The sequence below is a fragment of the Tachypleus tridentatus genome, chromosome 8 (assembly GCF_004210375.1).
Source record: "Tachypleus tridentatus isolate NWPU-2018 chromosome 8, ASM421037v1, whole genome shotgun sequence".
Taxonomy (NCBI): Eukaryota; Metazoa; Arthropoda; class Merostomata; order Xiphosura; family Limulidae; genus Tachypleus; species Tachypleus tridentatus.
The window spans coordinates 14,795,548-14,811,210 of NC_134832.1; the positions used below are offsets into that span (position 1 = coordinate 14,795,548).

The window sequence follows — 15,663 nt, forward strand, 5'->3', positions numbered from 1 at the left end:
ATAAAGAAATGAACAAAATTGTTTAGAAGTGAGTAGTTTTCGATATTTGCGACTATAATATAAATCACTTTTGCGTATCAGCCCCCATATAATCTCAGTATTTGGCTTTGTTAGACCAAGATCTCTGATCAAGTCACTGGTCTCCTTGGTTGGGGTAGTATGGGTTTCTCTCACCAGCTGCACCTCTCAAATTGTAATTTGGTTTTCCAATGTCTACTTCCTCTTCTAATTAGCTGCTCTCTTCTGAGGATGGCTGCTTTCTCTCTGGTTGAGTGGGTATAGGGAGCTCAGGGCAGTGTGGCATTGAGACAATGGATGATGGAAGGTCCAGATACATGATAGCAGATGCATTCTTGTCAGCCCGACGTTTGGAAGGGTCCACCATGCAAAAGTGGCAATTGCTTGAGTTGTCAGTGGATTCATGCCAATTTCTTGGAATAAGGAACTTCCTGGCTCTCTTTTTCCCTCTGTACTATCCTGCAAAAGAGCAAAATAAAATTGTTATTATGAAGAATAAATTTATTTCATCCTCAACTAATGAGGTTCATGCAAAATATTGTGATATTTCTTCTATACTATTGGAAATTAAAAAAAAAGTAAATTAAAAGATATTTAAAATTTAAAACATCTAAAATTTGCATAATATAAAATTGAACTATTCAAGCAAGCAAAAATTGTCTGTCTTACCTTCTAAAGTATTTTTTCAGTGCTCTTGGGTGCCCAGGGTTTGTCTTGATCTCCGACAGGCATGCCAAAATACTCTTTGTAGGCTTCACACTTTGTAGTGGATGCTGTCACAGAGAATTTTTTCATTCTTGTCTTGATAACTTGGTCACATACATAGTAGAATGCTCCTTGGTGTGTATTCCTGTACTTGGTGAGGGGACCTCCTAGGGAAGGTTCTGTTCTTTCGGTTTACCTCCTCTGGGATCTAAACATCCACCCACGTGTTTGACGTGCGTGGTGACCCGTGAAGGGGAGGAGAGGATCCTGGTGGTTGAGGGGTCCAACCCTAACACACCACTTTGGCCTTGAACTCGTGTAGGTGGGCAGCCTTGGGGGTGGCCCCCCTTGGGTCAACTGGTTGGTCCACTTGGGCTAGAGCCAACCGAGTACCAGTGTTGGATGTTCTCAGTAGGTGTTGTGGACATTGCATCTAATGCTGGTGTTTGGGTATAGTGCTAGTGAAACCCTGACTTTGCTGCAGTGTACTTGTTTGGCATTGTAGGGCTTCATGGTGGGTGGTGGGATCAGTGCTTTTTTTTGATCCTCGAAATAAAAACTTTAAAATAGTGAAAAAACAGTCCATAGGTAAATGACCTCATCTTGAAGATTCTGAGTAGCAATTTTCAACATCTGTTACACCTGTTGTACCTCATTTTCTTATACTACATTCTCTTTCAGACAAACCTTTAGAGCAGATGTCTCCATTTTTCATTCAGAAGGGACTAAGGGGATTTGCTGGCTCTCTTAAATCAGTCAAAAACTATGTTCTGATGATATATTGGTGGAAACATCCACATTTCAACACATTGAAGTCCTCTTGCATTAAAGGCAATTGGGGATATACCTATTGAGGTTACACTTTGTTCTACTTTGAATTCATCACAAGGAGTTATTGTTGAGAGAGATTTGAAGAACATTCCTGAGTCAGAGATTCTTGCTGGTTTTTCTACTCAAGGAGTTTCTGAAGTGAGGCGTATGTCCACTCACAAAGATGGAATTACGATGCTGACCAATATCCTTGTTCTGATGTTTACATCACCATGTCCATTTGCCATCATCAAGGCAGGTTATCTTAATTGCAGGGTATAGCCATACATTGCAAACCCTCTCTGTATCCAGTGTCAGCGGTTCGGTCACCCAAAGACTTCATGTCGTGGTTCTCTGACATGTGCTCGTTGAGGTGGCAAGGACCAAGATGCCTGTGAGTGTGAAATGGACCTTCATTGCATCAGTTGCAATGGCTCTCACCTGTCCTATGTTCGTTCTTGTCATAAATGGTTGGAAAAAAAAGAAAAGAAGAGGTGCAGCATTTGAAAACAATTCATAACATTATTTATCCTGAGGCTCAAAAGTTTCTGTCCACCACTTCATCTAGGACGTATGCTGCTGCACTTCGCTCTACAACTACAGTGGAAGTGCAGACAGATCTCTCTGTGCCTCCAAAATAATCATTCTCAAAACAAATGAAAAGTGTTTTAACCTTCATGGTTAGAAAAGTTGATGGATCAACTTCACTACCCATCTCTGTCCCTTGCATATATTCCAACAAACCACAAGATTCATATCCTTTGGTTCTGGGTACAGGCATTTCCTTGGATACATCTTCTTCTCCCACCTCAATATGTAAAATAATCATTCATTCAATCCCCTTCCAACAGCAAAGCCTAGTCAATCAATGCAGGGCAGGATCCATGGAGGTTGATAGACCTCCCTTGAAATAGGAAAGTAAGGGAAAAAGACGTGGTTGTAAAGAGAAGGGTACTCTGTTCAATTCGCCTACACGTAAATACAAATGACCACCCTGATACAATGAAACTGTTGAGGTTTACGTTCTACTCTGGATGACATCAAAACTCGGATTGCTTCCTACCATTCTCTATGTCTTTCCTTACAGGAAACATTTCTGAAACCTGCTGATGCAGTACCTTTCGGCAGTTTTCTTTGTACAAAAATGACAGGCTGTGTGATGGACAAGTGTATGGAGGGGTGGCACTGTTGGTTGTTCAGCATGTGCCAACCCTGTCTTTGCCACTCGACACACCTTTGGAGGCTGTAGGCATCTGCTCTGGCACTATCACTGCTGTGCTTGTTCTATACATGGACCATGGTCCTGTATTCAAGGCTCGGCTCTGTGCCAATTGGCAGTCGACTTGTAGTGAGCAACGTGAAGACAATCTTTTCCAAATAAAACCCTATATTGGACTTTAACCTTCTTGCTTCCGTAAGGATTGGAAAGAGGAAGTTGCTGTAACTAGACTATGCGTTGTTCAGTTTTTTAAATCATCATTTTCTTTTATCTGGAAGTGATGCACCAGTGTGTAGTCTGTGTAACACTGAGGTCACAATAAGCCACATTTTAACTTATCGTTACGACTCTTAACGATGGCACCATTTTAAACATGTTCTGTCGCAAGGTTTGTCCATAACGGTAGACAATTTATTGGTGATGGTGACACTGGCCACCTTGGTAATATTTTTAGTTTTTTAAAGTCCATTAATCTTTTTAATAGTATTTAAGTTTTTTAATTTATACATTAGACGATTTTTAATGCAATTCCCTTTTAAGAATCATCTTGTTCAATTGGAAAGTAGAAAATGGCTGTAATGTTAAATAACTCAAAAACCAGGACTGGGAAGGCCAACTTCAAGTGACTAATGCTATCTTTGAACTACCCATTATTCATCTTGATGAGTTATTATTAAAAGTTTGCATCAAGTCTTTTAAAACTTTTATGTTACTTTTTGAAAATGGCCATAATATCAAATAACTCAGAACCAGGACTGGAAATGCTAACTTCAGGTGACTGACTGTTGTTTTTGTACTAACCTGTTAATCTTCCTGGCAAGTTATGATAATTACAATTATGCTACAGAAAGTCCTTTACAACTTGTATTACTGTAGTTTTTCTCTTAATGTTGTAGACTAGATGTAATTATTGGTTTTAATGCTTTTTTTAACTTTTGTTTTATTTTACCTTAATTTCCTTTTATGAATTTTACTAAATTTCCTTAAATTTAACTTTTTACTGGATGTTTGGTACAAATAGCCTAACTGATTTGTGCCATAAAACACAAAATCAACCAACCAACCACTCAGCCACAGCACAATGCATCTGGAGAATGCTTGCAGCTTCTTGATGCCATCTCTGATAATGTCAGATAGGTATGTGTTCATTTAGGCAGTGAGAACTAAACTGAAGTGGTGATGGTGAGCCCCTGTATATATATTACTATGGAAAGTTCTAGAAAATTCTAAAAGGTTCTTGAAAAATCTTGTAAATTCTACAACATTCTAGAAATTTTAGAAAGTTTGAGAAAATTCTTTATCAGCTGCTCAGCAATGAAACTACCTGGAATGTTCTGTAAAATGGTAAATTTGAAAATTTCATTCCCCACGTCACAAAAGCAAAGTTTGAAGAGCAAAATAGGTCTTTTCCATTTACTTTAGGCATAAGGAATTGGGAAATAACACTTTCTGCCGGGAAAGAAGAAAAAAGTAAATTTTATTACATAGTGTTATTTACAGTTTTACATGTTCAAAGAACCTAATGTTTTACTTGATTCTTCTACAGTTTGTTTTTTTATAAGGAATTATATTTCTGTAAAGCTTTTTTTCAGCTTTTTATCTCCATATAATTTTAATATAAAGGTCTACTTTATTTAACTTGTAAATTTCTGTTAAGTTTTGATTGCTAACTTTCATATTTCACTGAACCTAAGCATAACTTAGAGATGTCTGTTTTGCTACTATACTTTTTTCTGATCATTTCTGGGAGGAAATCTACTGAATTGTGCTTATGTATTGTACATAATAGGGGTATTGGCTTCTCATAGAATATAACGTTTGTAAAAGAAAAGTATTTAAAATCTTAATCATTATATTCTCACTTGTTAGTTGTTTATTTTATTGTAGTATTTTTGTTTTTGTATAGTAAAAATATGTCCGAATTATTTGCTGTTCTAATAGCAGTTTATTGAATTTTTTTATGCCATGAGAAGCTTCTATTATAAAAAGTAAACAATCATCCTCTTCGTAAATGGTAAAGAACTTGCTGTTGTGATGATCGGTGTGTTAGAATGTGGAAAAGATAATGTATGTTTAAACTACAACATGTCATTGTAGGTAGCTTCAGGAAGGTTTGGAGTGACCAGTGGTTACTTGGCTAATTCTGATGAAATTCAAATTAAAATGGCTCAAGGAGCTAAGCCAGGAGAAGGAGGTGAACTTCCAGGATACAAGGTATATGCAACTCTTGTTTTATGCTGGCATTAAGTGTAAAATTATAAACACATGCACATATACTTACAAATCAGATCAATAGTAAGTTTCAATCAGTTAAAAAAAAAAAACAGTAGTAATTTAACAAGTTTCACTTATGCTTAATGCCTAGTTTTATTTCTAATCTCATTCCTTTTTTTAATTCAGTTATAAATGAATTAGAGTCAATAGCATAACAAAAAAATATTTAAGATAGTTTATGGTAAGATTGACATTTAATCTGCACATCATTTATTCACATTGTAGTCACTTTTCAGTTTGGATGTTTAATAAATATGTACAGGATTGTACTAGTTAAAATTCTATGATGAAATTTTGCATGATAGGTGTACTTAAGTCTGTTCCTGGTTCAGTAGTATTAATTTAAATTGACTCTGGATAAACATTATCACTGCAAAGACTGATTTTATATCCATTTGTGTGTGAGTGTACCCAAATACATGATTCAGACAAACAAGACACTTGTTTTATAGCATTCTATGGCATATTTTTTTAAATTTTTTTTCTCTCATGCCCTGTTTTGATGTCCTATCCCATGGTTTCTCTGTTTTTAATAGTTAAATTTATTTCACCTTAATGTTTATTCTTTCTTTCATCTGATATTACATTTAAGTAATGATTAAGTGCAACCTAATTACTAAAGGGTTTAGTTTTTGTTATCAATTTATGGCATCAAGTACTTTGCTCAGCTACATAGGATTGGTTTCATTAAATTAATAAAATAACTTTTTAGTTCTGTATAATTAGTCTATTTTTGATTAGCAATTTTTAATAATAGAATGTAAATAGTCCAAAAAAAATTGCATTTTATGCAGTATGTATAATCAAAAGCTAGTTAAACATTTTATAACTCTTCTGTAAAGGTAGAGTATTAAAAAAATTATTTTATCATGAAGAAGAGAACATAAATTGTTCTATTACTTATTTTGAAAACTTATAACATATCACATTTTGTATCTTTGGCCATTTATGTGTGAAATTGACTACTACTACCTTCATTGTACTATTAGTGTAAAACAGTAGAAGGAGTTAAGTTTTTGTTGGATGTTATTCTGATATTTGCTAAATCTTAGTGGCATTTAACTGCATTGTTGCATTAGTTATTAAGGAAATCAGTACCATGTTAGTGTTAGTGACTCATGACATTGATCACAAACTACAAATCTCCTTAGGTATGACTGATGCCTTGTTATAGTACTATGTGTTTTCTTGATGGTAAACTATGATCTAACCATAATATGGCAATTGTAATTTTAAATTTAAAAAGTTAGGCTTTGAAAGAAGGTTTTTTCAATTTTTTTTTAGTAAGTGAATCAATGAATTTGTAAAATAACTATTTCGTGATTTGGTGGTTGAAGAACTTCCTTTGTCTTTTAATAGCTACTGTTAGATATACTAGTTTTACAATTTTATGATATCCATCATAACTGCCAATGTTTCTAAAGAAACTAAAAATGAAACGAAGGAAGTGTTATACTTGGACCCCTTCTTTCTTGCAGGAAGTACAAATGTGGGACTGAGTCTCACTGAATCTCAATATTTGCTTATTACTTTTAAAAGGATTTGTAATGTTATATGAAATGGATTCTGTAATTAAGACTTTTGATTGTATCATGTAGGTTTCAAAGGATATTGCCAAAACCAGACATTCTGTTCCTGGTGTTGGGTTAATAAGTCCACCTCCACATCATGATATTTACTCCATTGAAGATCTTGCAGAGGTACAAAATTTAGACAGATAATTAAAATGTAAATTAGCTTTTCTTTTGATATGAAACTTTTCTTAAAATACTGAAGATTAGTATCACTCATCCTGGTAAAAGGAAATCTGTAGTAAAAATGTAAATAGCAATAGTTACTGAATCAGTAGGTGTTGTGTATTGAATAATTAATTAATATGAATTATTTTTAATTTGTATTCTTTTAAAGTAAAGTAATTAAAATAAAACAAACCTAAATTAACTTGCACTGTAGGAAAACCAGTTTATAATTAAAGAACTCAAATCCTAAAAGTTCTAAAATTAATTTTTATTCAAAATTTACTAAATTATTGAACTAAGTCTTAAATTTGAATAAGTTAAAACATTTATTTTGCAGAAAACTAAATTACTTATAAAGAAATAGTTACTGCTAAGGAAAGACATGTTTGTGCATTAAAAGTTTCAAGTTGAACTTGGTTATAAGGAAACTATTTGATTTGAAAAGTAAGTTAAAAGAGGAAAATTTGAGACTGATAATAATAATATTATAGTGTATGCCTTGCAAATAAGTGACCTTCCTAAATATAACAGAAAATTGAATTTTTTTTTTTTTTTAAATGACTTGCTACAGCAGATACAAGCAATGGTATTATGATTACAGCTTTGATTTAAGTATTTGGTTTATGGTGTATTATTATTATTTTTAAATCCAGTCACGTTTTCTGTCACGTAAATACCACCTTAGTTATAACTTCATTGGACATCCATATGTTAATTTTTCAAAATCCATGGACTCCATGATGTTACACAAAACTGGCTACAACAAAAATTCTGGTGTTTAACAACAGTACACAATCATGATTAGTAGACTGAGCATGATTCACAGTTTACATTAGTACAGGACCTAAAATATTACTCTTGCAAAATGCAGTATAGTTCTTAGTATCAAGGGACTTTTCATATAATGGTGTCATTTGTCACTTTCTTGGAATTGTATCTGTTTAATGGGATAGTCTTTAGTATGTGGTAAACATAAGAACATGGAGTTTGCTACAGTTATTTCTGTGGTTTAAAGAAGAGAATTTGGTTCTGTAAATTGTATTTTGAGAATATCTTAATCTCAATATTGGATATGTTTAAAGATCTTTAATGGAAATATTAACTTTGTGATATTTATCAAAATATAATGTGCATTAAAATTGCTATTTTGAATGTCTTTTAGTTTAAATTAACTAAGTACTTTAATATTCTTTCCTTAAAAATAGTTTATGAAAAGTTCAACTTGTAATATTGGTATTTTAGTTAATCTATGATTTGAAGAGTGCCAATCCACAGGCAAGAATTTCTGTAAAACTTGTGTCTGAAGTTGGTGTTGGAATTGTTGCTGCTGGTGTAGCTAAGGTGAGAAAATATGGAATAGATAAATGGTAATACTTTTAAACTTAATAGTCAATTTTTATGTACATTTTTTGTAAAAACGTGCCTAAATATATTAAGTAAGAACTTTTAGTTTTTGTTAAATTAAGGTAAGAGTAAACACACTGCTGGCCAAAATCTTAAGGCCAATGAACAAAAAGGAAAAAATATGCATTTTGCATTGTTAGACTCAACCACTTATTTGAGTAGAGCTTTGAAAAATGAAAATAAGAAAAGGGAAAATAAAAATAAAAAACTTTTTTAGCATTTAATAGGGAAAATGCAATCTATGAAATTAGCCTAAACACTAGCTGGTCAAAAGTTTAAGACCATACTGAAATGAAGCGTTAATTGGTAAACATGTAACGAAATTTAGTCATTTCAAACATTAGTGTTGTCAACATCTCCTAATGACATCTGCTGTGTTACAATGGGTAAAAACATGGCAAAGGCTAAAGAATTGACAGAGTTTAAATGTGGCAGAATTGTCAAGCTGCAAAAGCAAGGTCTCTTTTAACATGCCATTGCTGGTGAGATTAGGCATAGTAAAACTGCTGTTGCAAATTTCTTAAAAGACCCTGAGGGATATGGAATGAGAATTTCACGTGGTTGGCCCAAGAAAATTTCACCGGCGTTGAGCAAGAGGATTAGACGGGTTGTCTGGCAAGACACCAGTCAATTATCGAACCAGATTAAGGCTCTTATGGATGCAGAATGCAGCTCAAGAACAATAAGACGCATCTATGAGAAAAAAGCTTTGAAAACCGTAAATGTCTTCAAAGGCCACGCCTCCTTCCACACCACGAAACAGCTTGGTTAAACTTTGCTGAGAAGCACCAAACATGGGATGTAGAAAAGTAGACAAAGGTTTTGTTTTCTGATAAAAAATTTAACCTGGATGGTCCAGACAGCTTTCAACATTATTGGCATGATAAGGATGTCCCACTGGAGACATTTTCTACATGACACAGTAGAGGAGGTTCCATCGTAATCTGGGGTGCTTTTTCCTTTCATGGAACAATGGAACTTCAGGTTATACAGAAGCATCAAACAGTAGCTGGCTACATTGGCATGTTGGACAGAGCATCCTTATTGACTGAAGGCCCTTGCTTATGTGGAAATGACTGTATCTTTCAGCAGGACAACACTGCAATCCACAATGCTTACAGGACAAAGGACATTTTCATGGCAAATAATGCAATTCTTTTTGACCATCCAGTGTGTTCAGCCGAACTGAATCCCATTGAAAATGTTTGTGGGTGGATGGCAATTGAAGTCCATAGAAATGGACGTCAATTCCAAACAGTGCATGATCTTTGTGAAACCATCTTCACCACTTGGAATAACATTTCAGCCAGCCTTCTGCAAATGCTTATATCGACCATGCCAAAGCGAATGTTCAAAGTTATTTGCAATGACGGCTGTGCAACTCACTACTGAGACCTCTTGTTGGGCATTTCCTACCCTCTTTAGGACTTCTTTTTGGTATGGTCTTAAATTTTAGACCAGCTAGTATTTAAGCTAATTTCATAGTGTTTACATTTTCCCTATTAAATACTAAAAAAGTTTTTTCAATTTTATTTTCCCTTTTCTTATTTTCATCTTTTGAAGCTCTACTCAAATAAGTGGTCGAGTCTAACAATGCAAAATGCATATTTTTTCTTTATGTTCATTGGCCTTAAGATTTCGGCCAGTAGTGTATATAGATATACCAGAAATTCTGCACATTAATAATAATTATAATAATAAATTTCTTTGACTTTTGTTATCATTATTATCAAATCAGCCTGAAAATCATGAAATATGATAGTTAGCTATTATGAGGTAATATTTAATATAAGCTTTATTTTGGTAACTTAATGTGTGTAAAATTTATACTAATGCTAAATTTAAATTCAGGGAAAGGCTGAGCATATCACTATTTCTGGACATGATGGTGGCACAGGAGCAAGTAGCTGGACAGGTATTAAAGGTGCAGGATTACCATGGGAATTGGGAATAGCTGAAACTCATCAAACATTGGTGCAGAATGATCTAAGGTCTAGAGTTGTATTACAGGTGGATGGACAAATTCGATCAGGTAAAGATGGTCTTCATTGAAAATAAATACTTTAAGCATATTTTACATTTCTTTAATTTGTTTTTCACATAATCTTTACCAAAATCAATTGATCCTTGTTTTTTGTATGAGAAGGTTTCTTTAAAATAATACACTCTTGCCATTTAATAAGGATAATTGAGGGATTTATATATTAATTGTTACACTAAACATGTAGCAAAAGGAGATGAGACATTGGGAAGGCTGCTAAGCACTTTTAAAGTGATAAATTAATTTTGGAGCTTGCTACAGTACCATTAAAATTATAGTCAAATGTTGGTTTGCATTTAAGACATGCACTAAATACTAATAACAAGAACACAAGCAATATTTAAGACATATAAGCTTAGTTTTGCTAACATTTTACTAAGAAAAGCTGAATATTTCAAGGAGTAACTGTTATTATATTTTCTGTGAAACTATATTTTTTATTCAGGTTTTGATGTGGTGACAGCTGCTCTGCTTGGCGCTGATGAATTTGGATTTTCTACAGCACCACTGATAGTATTAGGCTGTACAATGATGAGAAAATGTCATCTAAACACTTGTCCTGTTGGTATTGCTACTCAAGTATGTAATGGAATTGTACAGTATTATTGAAACTGTGTAATGTTTAAGTTATCACAATAAAATCACATGAATGTATAACAATTAACATATATTTTATATGCTAAAGCATTTCTACCTTCATTTACATAAAGTTGTCTTAATTTTCTTATTGTTTGTGTTTTTCTTTGTTTATGAATATGCTTATTTACCATTTCAATTTTTTTTACATTTATTTCTTGTTACTAAATTATGAGAGATTTTAGTAGGAATTTATAATAAATATATTGACTAGAGAAATTCTCATAGTCAAAAATGTTTCTGGCATGACTTCCCAAGAACCTGGTTAGACTTTATTTGTAGAGAAGGTATAATTCTTCATTTGCAGGGAGCTAGATTGACACATGCAATTTTCTTTCTTAATAAAAATATATTTTAGTATACAAATAATAATATAATTTATAATAACATCTATTGCAAAAAGGTTTTACAGATAAAAATTACCCGGAATGGTTATGTGGTTAGGGCGCTTGACTTGTAATCTGAGGGTCTTGGGTTTAAATCCCCATTATACCAACCATGCTCTCCCTTTTAGCCATAGAGGCTTTATAATGTGATGGCCAATCCTACTATTCATAGGTAAAAGTGTAACTCAAGAGCTGGAGGGGGTTGGTGATGACTAGTTGTCTTCCCTCTAGTCTTACACTGCTAAATTAGGGATGGTTAGCATAGATAGCCTTTGTATCTTTGCACGAAATTCAAAAACTAACAAAAAATAATTTATAGAGAAAAAAGTTGTACAAACTTGCACTCAATGCCCTAGTCTTCTCTCTGGTTTGAAATTGAATATTTTATTAAAGATTCATGATGAGTGAATAAATTTCAAGTTGATATTAGTACAATACACTTAATGGTTAGCTAGCTAGATGCTTTATTGAGTGCACTTAAGTTTTTAACTGAAAATATCAAATGTCTTTGTAGAAAGACTAATGCCTGAAGTTAAATTGTTTATAATGTTCAAATCCACAAACTTTCCTGGTCAAATATTTGTAGTTTCTTGATTAATAAGCATATTTATTACAGTTATAGGTTCAGATGTTAACAGTATACTAAATGTAGCAAACCAACAATATATACTGTCTCTCTGCATTGAGTTGGTTACCTTTTATAAGTTTCAGAAGAGAGTTTCTAGAAATTTAAGCCAAGGCAATGACACTACTATTTACATGCACACATTGTACATCGTTTCTATGTGTGCCTAATCACCCCCCACCTTTGCAATCTGGGATTCTAACTTTGTATGAGTATAGGTAGAATTGTATCAGAAGTAAACATTTTTCTTACACTGAAAATTTATTTCTGATGGGTATTTACCTTTTCTTGCACACTTCCTCCCCTTCCTCCTCACAGTTGGTGTTATTCTTTTAGAGCCTACCAATTCTTGAAAGCGAGGACTGAGCTAGCATAGCTAGAGGAGGAGTTAGCTGTGACATTATAAGTGGCACAGTACTATTGGTGGAAAATAGTTGCATAATCTGTACATATTCATAAATGATATGAGAGTGATTGGGTAATAGATTGGTGTACTGATTGTGAAATTTTGTTTTTGAAAGTGCTTAGAGGACAGAAGATTAAGATAGTTTTGTGTAAGAGGAATTAAGTATATATGAGGAATATATTTTACAAGTGAGAAAAATGTTAACTTCAAAAGTACTCTAAATTTTATTTTGCTTCAGCTAGATAAGATGTAACATGAAACTAATTATCACTTTTTTTTTAGTCATGTAATAGTTTGCTTTTAAAAATGTTTTAAGTTTATATTATATTTATTGTTGTTTGGATGGTTAGTGCTTTTTCTTTTTATTGATAACTAAATAATTTGTTTTGAAATTCCACAATTATTTTTAATTCTAAAAATGGCATTTAGAATTTTTTCAAACTTAAAATCAAATTTTTTTAGATATTAATGAGCTGCAGTAAAGGAAAAATATATATGCTCTATATACACCATAATTTTTTATTGTTTAATTTCATAAAACATGTAAATATTATCTTTTGTCTTAGGATCCTGAACTAAGAAAGAAATTTGAGGGAAAACCAGAGCATCTGATCAATTATCTCTTTTTATTGGCAGAAGAGGTAAATTTTTGTATGAATCCTTTTTAAAAAAGATTATAAATACATTATCATCAAAGATGAAAATCCAAATAAGAATAAAGGCTGTTTCACAATTCTCTACACTTGACAGATTCATCTAGATACTGATATTCCTTGACAAGAATATTTACTCAACTACTTACACTTTAAATGGATGCATTTTGAGATGCTTGTCTTACCCATTATTTGCATTATGCATACTAAGCAAGTTATGCATCCATTCATTCAGCATATAAACTGTTTTGTCTTTTTGTTTTTCCTGAACAAGTATGGGGTAATTCTGTGAGGTATGGTAATAGAAAAAGGTTTGTATTAATGAAGGTAACTTTCATGAATTAAAAAAAACTAATAAAAAATTAGTGAACCAATAGTTTATAATCAAGATATTAAAGTATAATGTTAGTACCAAAAAAGGCTTAAGTTTTTGTAAATTGGAACTTTATCCATTTAGGACAGTATAGTAACTTTGAGAAAAATTTTGAATTTTGTAACTAGGTTCGTGGCTATATGGCTAAAATGGGGATCAGAAAGTTCCAAGACATGATTGGACAAACTAATCTTTTGAAGAGATGTGAAAATTTTAAGAATCCAAAGGCAGGACTACTAGATTTTACTCCAATTCTTTTTAATGCTCTTAAACTTAGACCTGGTGTAAATATTGTAGGTGGTTCTGTCAGCCAGGACTTTAAACTGTTCAAGAGATTGGTAAGGATAATCAATTTTCCTGACTTTTGGTTTTACCAATATTAGTATACTATAGTACAGTTTTTGTTTTTTTTAGATGGAAAACATGACAAATAAAGATTGTTTTTGTGTTAACTGTTATTTCTGAATATAAGAAGTTTTTATAGATATTTAATTTTGCCTTTATTGCTAAATACATTTCACATTTTCTGAATCACTGACAAATTTAAACAACAAAAAAAAAAAAGTACAATTAGGTTGAAATGTTTCAAATAAAACATGATGTAATTTACTAGTGTTTCTGAAGTTTAATGTTTACAAAATTGGTTAAACTCAATCAGGTGGATTAAAATGAAATATTACCTATTTATTCACCATTATTGATTATATGTTATAACTTGGTAGGTAACTTTGGCATCAAGGATCTAATGTTATGAAATGTATCTTATCTTCAATTTTAAGGATTGCAAGTTACTGAAAGAAGCTGCTGATGTTCTGGAAGGCAAAGCCAAAACAGTTTCCATAAAAATGAACATTTGTAATGAAGATCGTTCATTTGCAACAACACTTTCTTACCACATAGCTAGGTATTTATAATTTGCATTATTTTCATTAAAAAGTACTTGCGTAAAATGTAAACTTGCTTTTCAAAACAAAGTGGTAGACTTAAAATCAACTCTAAATTACAAACATCTGAGGAAATTATTGTACATTTTGAGTAATTGTGGAAAATCTTAATTTTTCCCTCAGTTTCATACTGAACATTTTAAACTACTTTTCTTACTTTTTCAACTTTTGTAAATAATTTATTGCATGATTTCAGAGTCAGTAGAAGCTATATGCATTATCATAAGTTACATTTTCAGGTTGTTAAACAGAAAAATAATGGCATTCTTATGTTTAAGAATTGATTTTCTTTTAATAATAAAAATAAAAATAATGTATACACATTTTTTGATTCATATAATTAGGTTTTCCATTGTTTAAAACATTTAAAACCAACAGTTGTTTCTGTTGTTATTTTACCTAACTGCTTTTTTTTTGCTTTAACTGGAATTTAATGTTTTTGATATTGTTTTCTTTATATAAAACAAGAGAAAACAAAAAATATTATCTTAATCCATAGAAAATTTGGAGAAGATGGTTTGCCTGCAGGAAGTATTAAAATAAAGCTTCAGGGTTCAGCTGGACAAAGTTTTTGTGCTTTTTTGTCTTGTGGAATTATTGTGAAGCTGGAAGGTGATGCTAATGATTATGTTGGCAAGGTAACATACCTTAATATCTGTATCTATATTATTAAAGTACAGTTCCTTTTTTATATTTCAGCCATTTTGTGCCAGTTGTTTAACAGTTGTTTGAGCAGTAATAAAATCAATGGTTGCTTAAAGTTGTTCCCAGAAAATTACTTTATCTTAATTAATTTTGCCTTGTAAAAATATTTAAGAGGAGTTTTTTGTTTGATTTCATGTTGTAGGGCTTATCTGGTGGAGAGATCATCATATACCCACCTCAAGGTTTACCAGTGAATTTTAAGTCTGAAGATAATATTATTGTTGGAAATGTGTGTTTATATGGTGCAACTTCTGGGAAAGCTTTCTTTCGAGGGATGGCAGCAGAACGATTTTGTGTTCGTAACTCTGGAGCAATTGCTGTTGTTGAGGTAAAAAGCTTAATTTTTTTTTAATTATGTTATTTAAAAAGTTCTTATATATTTTATTCAAACCTTATGTTATTTGATTACTTGTAGGTTTTTTTTGAGATTGATAGCAAATTTACTTATTTCACTATGTAACACAAATTTTGTTCCTGTATAGTATGTGTTATTTCTTAATTGCTTATGTTATAAGAGTACAGAAAATGGCCATTATTCCTTTCAAACTTTGCTTTTGTGACCTGGATAATGAAATTTAGAAATTAACCAATTTTCTATTTAAAATGGACAAATTTGCACATTTTCATTTACATAAGGTCTGAATAAAACAACTATGAATCAAGATTTACATGTATTTATATTGAAGTTATACAGAAATGAACAAAATTGTTTAGAAGTGAGTAGT

The 15,663-nt window shown here is 32.1% G+C and overlaps 1 protein-coding gene across 6 annotated transcripts in view; it reads left to right on the plus strand.

The window, feature by feature from the left end:
* Positions 1-15,663, plus strand: part of LOC143258566 (uncharacterized) — an 80,873-nt gene that overhangs the window by 38,282 nt on the left and 26,928 nt on the right. For all 6 annotated transcript variants that reach the window (XR_013032358.1, XM_076517726.1, XM_076517729.1 and 3 more), the window contains exons 22-31: positions 4,850-4,966; positions 6,625-6,726; positions 8,008-8,106; positions 10,021-10,201; positions 10,656-10,789; positions 12,830-12,904; positions 13,418-13,627; positions 14,069-14,193; positions 14,733-14,871; positions 15,081-15,266. Coding sequence is in view for 5 of the 6 variants with exons in the window: in XM_076517726.1 (XP_076373841.1) it covers positions 4,850-4,966; positions 6,625-6,726; positions 8,008-8,106; positions 10,021-10,201; positions 10,656-10,789; positions 12,830-12,904; positions 13,418-13,627; positions 14,069-14,193; positions 14,733-14,871; positions 15,081-15,266 (1,368 nt within the window). In the remaining variant the exon portion in view is untranslated. The remainder of the gene's footprint in view (positions 1-4,849; positions 4,967-6,624; positions 6,727-8,007; positions 8,107-10,020; positions 10,202-10,655; positions 10,790-12,829; positions 12,905-13,417; positions 13,628-14,068; positions 14,194-14,732; positions 14,872-15,080; positions 15,267-15,663) is intronic.